Genomic DNA, 9,485 nt, shown 5'->3' on the forward strand with positions numbered 1-9,485 from the left:
GCTGCTGCTGCTGCTGGCCCTGCTGGCCGCGGGCTGGCTGCGCCGGCGCAGCGCGCGCCGCGACAAGCGCGTGCTGGGCGCGCTGGCGGCCGGCCGCCGCCTCACCGAGGAGCTGCTGTACGACGCGTCGCGCACCTCCACGGCCTCCTGACACCGCGAGCGCTCCGTCGAGTACATCCACGTGGACCGCGAGACCACCGTGTGACGGAGCGCCGCCCCCCGCCGCTGTACATACCGCCGCGAGGCGCCTCTGTACATATTAATCCGTACTGATGTAGCCGCGCACGTCCGACCGTAGCGTATCGTATCCCGCACGGTAGTGTATACTAGTGAGTGGGCCGAGCGATCGGCCCTAGTGTAAATAAGTCGTCGACGAGTAGTGGGACCGCGTGATCCTCGAGAGTCGTGAGCGTTGTGAATCGTGAGTGAAATCTCCGAGTGACCGACTCCAAGTGATATTAAATGGTGTTATATTCGTTATGATTCCTTTGTCTATTCTCGTTATTCATTCTAGATTGCGTTGGTCTTCGGACGAGTGATTTGTTGTGACTTCAAGTGCCGTTAATTTGCCCGGCGGCGCGACGCGTTCGACCGCCGACCGACGTTCGTTCCGATCTAAATTGTCCCTACGCTATTGATGATTGTTTCGGAGAACTATCCCGTCCCTCGTTTTCACCTAAGTTACTAAATAAAAGATAATTAAAAATAATAGTTCAAATTTACGAACCAAAAATGTGTTGTTTTATTTAATCTTATAGAGGCGTCTCCGACGTGTTAAGCGAAAGTGCGACTGTCGACGACATTTCGGAAGCACATTATCCTGACGCTTCCGATCGCTACAGTGCATGTATTTATGTATTCTATCTGTCTAAATGGGGTATCCCTTAAACTTTTGATTGAACGCTTATATATATATGATACGAGCCCTGTACCCAACCTACGGTGGGGCCGGGCTCGGCCTGCGGCGCGTGGTCGCTTTCAGATTACGGGTGTGCTTATGCTCTTCGGTAGCACAGTGATTAGTACTATGAGTGCTTGATGAGGAGGTTCCATATTCTTATTGGAGCCAATTTATGAAAAAAATATTTTTAAGTTGGTCCTGGTCAGGGTATTCTGGGTATTGCCTTCAGAATTATCGTGACTCTGGTACTCACAGTACAGGAAATTACCTAGTTTGAGACCAGAAATTTGGAGTGATTGTCTGGCATTTTTTTTCCTAAATACTTCTCTTTTTGGCAAAACTTCCAAGAAAAAATAATCTAACAGAGATAATCGAGATACAACAACGTTATAAGTTGTATAAGTAAATAATATATTATTTCCACTACATCGGGAAGTATGCCTTAGATTTTGAACAATTGTGAAATCTTGTATTCATAATTTAGTCTCCGTATACTATCTACGTACGGTAGCGTACGGACGCTTCGGGCTTCGCCCTCCGCTAGACCTCGGCCTATGGCCACGGCACTTATGACTTTAAAAGAATTAACAAATGGCAGGCATATTGAAAAATGGCGTTAAACTAACGTTGATTACAAATTATAATCAAGCACTCCTAGAGACCCCCACATGACAACTTACAAAGGGATCAGAACAATTTTTTTCTACTGCCAACAAACGCTTGTATGGCGGCATATTTGAAAATGGCGAAAAACCAATTTCGAGCAAATTATTATCTGGCACTTCTAGAGGCTTTCATATGCCAATTTTCAGCTGAAATAGAGCGAATCTCTTTCGGCAGCTATTACCCTCTATGACATTCCTTCCGGCACCTCCTACCTATCTTTAATAGTTTCCGTGATAGAAGGCTTCGAAATTTGTATGGCGGCCATCTTGTTTATTTGAATTTCGAACATTTTACTTTCTGCGGAAATTTACCAAGGTGTATCTCACAAAAGTGCACAAAAATCCCCCCATATATTATAGTTTTTGCCTGCCGTTGATCACTCGTTTACATTTTCCACATTCAGGTATTCTCATATTTGATTCTTTGCCTTGGAACCTATCCGCGTACAACGGTATAAATATATTTTTCCACCATACCGGGACGTATGCGTTCTATTTTTCTAAGTGAGTCAGGATTTGTAGCTTTATATATATATATAACTAGATAGCGCGCGTTGCGAGGGCTATCTTTATATCTTGAATCAGATTGGGAGATGAACTTTATAATATATTTCAGTACAGAATTGTCTTTAGTTGAGTTTGAGTGGGAGGGATCTGCGGAGATTCAGAAAAGTCAATTGTTTATGGCGGCCATCTTGAATTTGCCAGATTGGAAAATTGTTGATCCCGGTAGAACCTGACCAGGGTCTTTGACAAATTTTGCTTGAAAGTCATACACCCATCTCTGACGCTTTCACCGGGTCGTTTATCACGGAGACCCGGTCGACTTGGATGTTGCATGTTGCGCTGGGCCGTTAAAGCGGCCCGCGAGGGCTATGTATGAGGCTTGTGACTTTAAATGTAGGAAAGACTTCATCGGTCGGTAGGTAATTACTCTGGTTTCATTGGTGATTTTTTTAGTTAGGTTTATTTAGGTGGGAGGGAGCCAGGTAGTTAGCATAATCGTGACAAGTCATCCTATACAATTCCTTATACAATTCATCCTTATATAACTCAGAAGAAACTACTCATATATCGATCAATAATTGCGAAGATTCAGTAAAGTCAATTTTATATAGCGGTCATCTTGGATTCGCCATATTGGAAAATTTTTAGTTCCGGTAGAACCTGATCAAGGTCCTTGTCAATTTTTGTTTGAAAGCCATACACCTATCTCTAACGCTTTTAACGGGCAGCTAATGTCCTACCTGATGCAGACCACTTCTTGAAGGTTTTGGAATTTTCTGGTATTTAAAATTCTCAGTTCAACAAAATCCTTGTGCATTTATTAAACACACCTCGATTCGTTCTAGGAGAACAAGGATGTTGGACGGTGGAAAATGTATGGCGGCCATGTAAGAAAATGGCGGAATCAAAAAACTACAAACACAATTTAGCATTATAGGGCCTTATACGCGGCCAAGTGCCATATTTCAGCACGTTCGGTGAATTGTTTTCAGTCCGTCATCTTGAATCGGCCATTTTGCTATCGCCTTTTACTGCGATAGGAGTGATCTCGGAAATATAATTTACCTATTTCTAATAGTTACGGAGATATAGTTCCTCGAAATTTATATGGCGGCCATTTTGTTTTTCGAATTTCGAATATTTTTCACTACTGGTAAAAACTGCCCAGGGCGTGGATCAACATTTGTTTGGAGACCTTGGAGCCAAGACGTATACTGTGGCCGGGCAGCTGGGGTCCTACTGATGCGAAGCACTTTTCGAAGGTTTTGATACTTTTTGATAATCACCAAATTCTTCCAACCATCATTTGCGTACATCACTCTTACACACCCGCTCTTCTTCTGGGAGAAACATGCTGGTCAAAAAAACTAAAAATTCACTTGTGCCATACAAGTGGCCATCTTGGAAAATGGCGGAATCCAAATTTCGTTCACATACTGTAAGTCTCCATACATGATTTGATGTCAAATTTCAGTCGGATCAGAGCACATTTATTTCGGGCCGCCGTTTTGAGTCCGCCATCTTGAAAATTTTTTTTACCAGCTATTGGCTATGACATTTGCTTGAGCGCCTCTCATCTATCTCCAACACTCGCCGAGATATAAACCTCAAAACATAGTGGACTGTTGAAATTGTATGGCGGCCATATTGGAAAGTGGCCGAATCGGAATTTGACCACATATTCGTATTACCATCACCCGGATATGGAAAAATATTAAATTTCAGCCAGATCTGTGCACCTTTTGGTCGGGCCGCCATCTTGAATCGGCCATTTTGAAAAAATAATTTCAACAGCCAGTTAGATCTTGTTGTCCTCTACAATATTAGTTTGAGCACGATCTACTTATCTCCAGTAGTTTCCGAAGTACAGGCCCCCGAAATTTGTATGGCGGCCATTTTGTTTTTCGAATTTTGAATTTTTTTCACTCCTTATAGAAACTACCCGGGGTGTGGATAAATCTTGGAAAATGGTGGGATCGAAATTTAGATCACAGATTTGCATTGATCACAAACTCCCATTCACGGCAGCATGCCAAATTTCAGCCGGATCTGATCACTTTTATTTTGGGCCCCAATTTTGAATTGGCCATCTTGAAAAAATTTTTCCAGCGGCAGTTGACCCCAACCGCTCTCTATGACATTTGGTCGAGGACCTCCCGCCTATCTTCAATATTCGCCGAGCTATAGGGCTCTGAAAGTATAGCGGCCATCTTGTTTATTCGAATTTTGAATTTTTTCAATTCCAGTAGAAACTGCCCAAGGTGGCGGCCATTTTTAGTTTGACGACCCTGCCGGTAGGTGTTATTCTTTGGCCGCACTGCCGGGGTCCCACTTGATGCAGTCCAATTTTCGAAGATTTCGGATTTTTCTGGTACTCACCGGAGCCATCCGATCACGACTCCCGTACATCATTTTTACCGCGATTCCTTCTGGGAGAACAATTATCTAAATCACTGGTTCAGTCAGTCAGTCAGTTAGTGGTAATCGAGCTATATATAGTATAAATAGATGGCGCGCGTTGCGCCGGAGGGTTTTCTTTATGTCTGGTGACAAATTGGAAGTTGAACTTCATATTTCAGTAGAGAATTCTCTTCGTTTGACTTTGAATGGCGGCCCATTCGCACTCAAAGTTTTTGTTTTTCGAATTTTGGATTTTTTTACTCCGTGTAGAAACTGCCCAGGGTGTGAAGCAATATTTGTTTGGAGACCTTAGTGCTAAGGCGTATACTTCGCCCGTGCATCTGAGGTCCTACCCGATGCGGAGTACTTTCCGAAGGTTTTGGTACTTTCTGATACTCACCAAATCCACCCAAACATTATTCGCATACATCATTCTTATACACCCGCTCTTCTTCTGGGAGAAAAATGCTGGTGAAAAAGCCGAAAATTCACTTGTCCGGCGGCCATCTTGGAAAATTGCGGAATCCAAATTTCGTTAACAGATGCATGCTATGAGCCTCCATGCATGATCGGATGTCAATGTACAATTCCAGTAGAAACTGCCCAAGGTGGCGGCCATTTTTAGTTTGACGACCTTGCCGGTAGGTGTTATACTTTGGCCGCGCAGCGAGGTGCCACCTGATGCAGTCCACTTTTCGAAGGTTTCGGATTTTTCTGATACTCACCGGAGCCATTCGACCACGATTCCCGTACATCATTTTTACCCACCGCGACTGCTTCTGGGAGAACAATTATCTAAATGACTACATCAGTCAGTCAGTCAGTCAGTCAGTGGTAATCCAGCTATATCGAGTACGAGCCCTGTACGTTTACGTACATACGTTTTCAGTTTACGGGGTGTGCTCATGCTCTTCGGTGGCACAGCAGTTAGTACTAGGGGCGCTTGATGAGGAGGTCGATTCCCGATTTAAGCTAATTTAAGAAACGAACATTTCTAAGTTAGTTTTGGTCTGAGTATTCTGGGTTATCGTTAATTTGGTATTCATAGTTTGGCATTCTTTCCCCCTAAATACTTATATGCTTTGGCATAGCTTACAAGAAAATGATATCTAACATGGAGACGGTTGAGATACAACAACGCTATAATAAGTATCTCATTTCCACTACATCGGGAAGCATGCTTTACATTTTTACAATTGTGAGATCTTGTACTCGTAATCTATTACGTCTCCGTATATTATCTCCATTTGATGGCGTGCGGACGCTTCGGGCTTCGCCCTCCGCGGACCTCGGCCTCCGGCCTCAGCACTTATGGCTTTGTTTAAAAAAATTGAAGTAGCTCTTTAATGGCGGCCATATTTAAAAATTGCAAAAATATATTTTGACCACTAATAATTATCAAACAATCTTAGAAATCTTTTCGTGCCAATTTTCAGTCCGAGCAAAGCAAGTTTTTTTAATAGCCATTTACATAAAAAATTACAGCTATATCGAAAAACGGCAGAAGCAAAATTTTTACCCCAAATTGTGCTTGAAGCCATGCCATTTTCAGTCGAATTAGAAGAAATTTTTATCTACCGCCAAAAAAGTTTGTATGGCAGCCATATTGAAAAATGGCGCAAAACAATTTTCAGCCGAATCAGAGCAAGTCCGTTTCGGCAGCCACTTTTGACGAAAAAAGCGCTTATATGACAGCCATATTAAAAAATGGCGAAAAGAAACTATTGACCCTAAGTTATGGTTAAGGACTCCTAAAGACCCCCACATGACAATTTTCAGCCGGATCGAAGCAAGCTTTCTTCGGCCGCCTTTTTGAATTCGCTATCTTGTTTTTTTTAACCCAGGCAATGACCACTATTAATCTCTATGACATTCATTCGAGCACCTCCTACATATCTCTAATAGTTTCCGTGATAGGAGACTGAAATTTGTATGGCGACCATCTTGTTTATTTGAATTTCGAAAATTTTTTACTTCCGGCGGAAATTGACCAGGGTGTACCTTATAAAAGTGCACAAATATTTCCCCCATATATTATAGTTTTTGCAGGCCGTTGATCACTCTTTCATATTTTCCACATTTAGGTCTTCTCACAGTTGATTCTTTGCTTTGGAATCTATCCGCGTACAACGGTATAAATATCTTTTTTCCATCATATCGGGAAGTATGCGTTCTATTTCTATCAGTGAGTAAGAACTTGTAGCTTTATATATATTATAATAATAATAATAATAATTAGGCCTTGGGAGAGGCGAGAGTTTAAAATAAATACGAAAATAATAATAATAGAGTTTAAAATAAATACGATAATAATAATAATAATAATAATAATAATAATAATAATTTTTTAGGCCTTAAATAAATACGAAAATAATAATAATAGAGTTTAAAATAAATACGATAATAATAATAATAATAATAATAATTTTTTACACGTATTGTTCGCCGATTCTTGGACCTGAGTCCCTGACCCCGGCCGACTGTGCCATTGCCGGGAAATACCGCCTCTCCCATTTAAAAATTCAAAATTAATTTTTTAGGCCTTGGGAGAGGCGAGAGTTTAAAATAAATACGAAAATAATAATAATAATAATAATAATTTTTTAGGCCTTGGGAGAGGCGAGAGTTTAAAATAAATACGATAATAATAATAATAATAATTGACTTAGCCCATATCCACCAGCTAAAGTGTGGGCACATCTGTTTCCCGCCGCCGCCGCTGCCGCCGATGGGATAACAATTCGGGTAATGCAGGTTTCCGTCGTTACTTAACTGAGACGCTAAATTAAGACAAACACTGTTTCGTAGATACGACTAAAAATACGATGAGCATTCGGCTCGCGTAGTCGTCGTAGCTGCCTGCACGGGCCTACGAAAACGCAACGGGAGCGCGATGTATTTGGTTAAAATTGCACCCTTATGGTCGGGAGGTGAGGTAGTCGAAAAAAGTTTGATTGCGCCTGCTGTGCGCTTTGGTTGATCTGTTTTGAAATCAATGTCCGTGAGAACAGTGATATTTTCATAATTCGAAGTTACACTCATTGGAGGTCGCTTCAATGCTGAGAAATCGGACAGGACGGAGCATGTGGCGCACACAAGGAGCGGGCCGAGGGGTGGGAGACGCACTGATTGGTAATACACAGAGTCAACAACCCCCGTCTCCCCCGCGCACCGCCACTGTCGCAATTTACTCCACAGTTGATATTGAGAAACGCAGATTGCTTCACGACCCGTTCATAGATCGTTGTGGTCGTAATTCCTTCCATTTATTCATACATAAATACACGCGGTTCACGTCCTTTCCTACCGGGGTAGGCAGACGCGACAGCATTCCACTTGCTGTGATCCTGACACATCTTTCGCCTCATTAGCGAGCTTCAGTTTGGTATAGTTAGTGAGTCAAGGGCAAGAATATATATTTACATAATTATATATACACGTAGTAATAGTAATAAGGCTGCGTAAGCAACGATGACTCCAAATAGTGTAACGGAAAACGGACACAAATGAAACAAATTCACGTAGTGGGTACGGCGTCAAAAAGATTATTATTTAGCCTGCAATGGTTTAATGCGGCGCAGCCTGATATGATAGCGGTCGCCGTTCCTGCGACCACCTCGCTCGGTAATAACAGCCATAAATAATTCAATTTTGGGAATAACCTGCTTACATTTAATATTATTCTGCGGGTAACGGATGTAGAGGAGCGAATGGGTGTAGGCTATGCGTGTTAGCCCCACGGAAGTATTGTGGAGTTGTTGCCTACGACATTCCGGTGCTCCTTGACGCTATGACCCCCGCAAGACGTGCTTCGGCCACGGCGCAAGTGAGGAGGAAGACCATAACTATCCATCTTGATATACAACATTGAATTTAAATATTATATTCTGAAAAATTCAAAAATGTTGTTCTCGAATTGTATAGTGAATCGTACACGTTTCCGCGGTCGTGTCAAAGAGTCGGTTCACGTACAGTACGTGAGATATGTACGGAATATTGAGCACAAGCACATTGACATGAGCATAAAAGTTCTTAGCATTATTGATTATTATTACTTCATTCTTTTATTTCCTTTCTTTCTTACTGTTTACATTATAATTTTATGTATTGACTTGCATAACACTGGCATTCTGAGAGTTTCGGGTGATACTGTAAACTCACAATGTACCTATATTTTTCAATAAATAAATTAATGAAATTACAAAACAAATATCGTGACATGGGGTAGCGCTCTCTCTAGGTACTCCATATGTTGCGGAATGTGGAGAAAGGCAAGGGGGATTGACATGTCCCAAGTTGTTCCATTTATACATGAATGCACTGATCGGTGAACTCAGCAACACTCATGTGGGATGCTTTATTGACGGTGTTTGTCTCAATAACATTAGCTATGCCGATGACATGGTGTTGCTGGCGCCATCAATTAGTGCATTAAGAAAATTGATTCTAGTAGGTAGGTATGTGAGGAATATGATGCCTCGCATGGACTAATTTATAACGTCAAAAAGATGAGTATATGGTCATTGGATCTGCCGGCAAGAAGAGTCCTGAAAATGTGTTGCCTATAATGCTCAATAGAATTCCATTAAGGAGAGTGTCACACTTCAAATATTTAGGATACTATATTGCCGACGACCTCAAGGACTATATGGACATGGAACGGAATGGAGGGCGTACGCGCTGGCTTGCTCGATGTAAGGTGGAGGTAAAAGTCACTCTCTTAGAGCCTATTGCACACCACTATACGCGGGTGTCCTGTAAGCCAGCTCTACCCAAAGCTAGCTCAGAGCCCCGCATAAGTAATATAATAACGCCTTCAGGACGCTGCTGCGGCTGCCACGATTCTGTAGTGCATCTACCATGTTTGCTGAAGCTCGCGTCGACAGCTTCTGTGCACTCTTGCGGAAGAAGTCGGCGGCGTTATTAAACAGAATACGTGGCAGCAGCAACGGCCTATTGAAGACTATCGCGAATAGGAGTGAGTGCCCCGTGACGCGGTACTTAATAACAAC

General features: G+C 42.2%; 1 protein-coding gene across 1 annotated transcript in view; it reads left to right on the plus strand.

Moving 5' to 3' along the window:
• LOC113236104 overlaps positions 1-714 on the plus strand; it is a 5,117-nt gene extending 4,403 nt beyond the window's left edge. Inside the window, exon 11 of the mRNA XM_026472093.1 lies at positions 1-714. Within this exon, the coding sequence (XP_026327878.1) occupies positions 1-151 (151 nt within the window). The 3' untranslated portion in view covers positions 152-714.
• The last annotated feature ends 8,771 nt before the right edge of the window (positions 715-9,485 follow it).

The sequence above is a fragment of the Hyposmocoma kahamanoa genome, unplaced genomic scaffold (assembly GCF_003589595.1).
Source record: "Hyposmocoma kahamanoa isolate Upper Pololo Valley unplaced genomic scaffold, ASM358959v1 89, whole genome shotgun sequence".
Lineage (NCBI taxonomy): Eukaryota > Metazoa > Arthropoda > Insecta > Lepidoptera > Cosmopterigidae > Hyposmocoma > Hyposmocoma kahamanoa.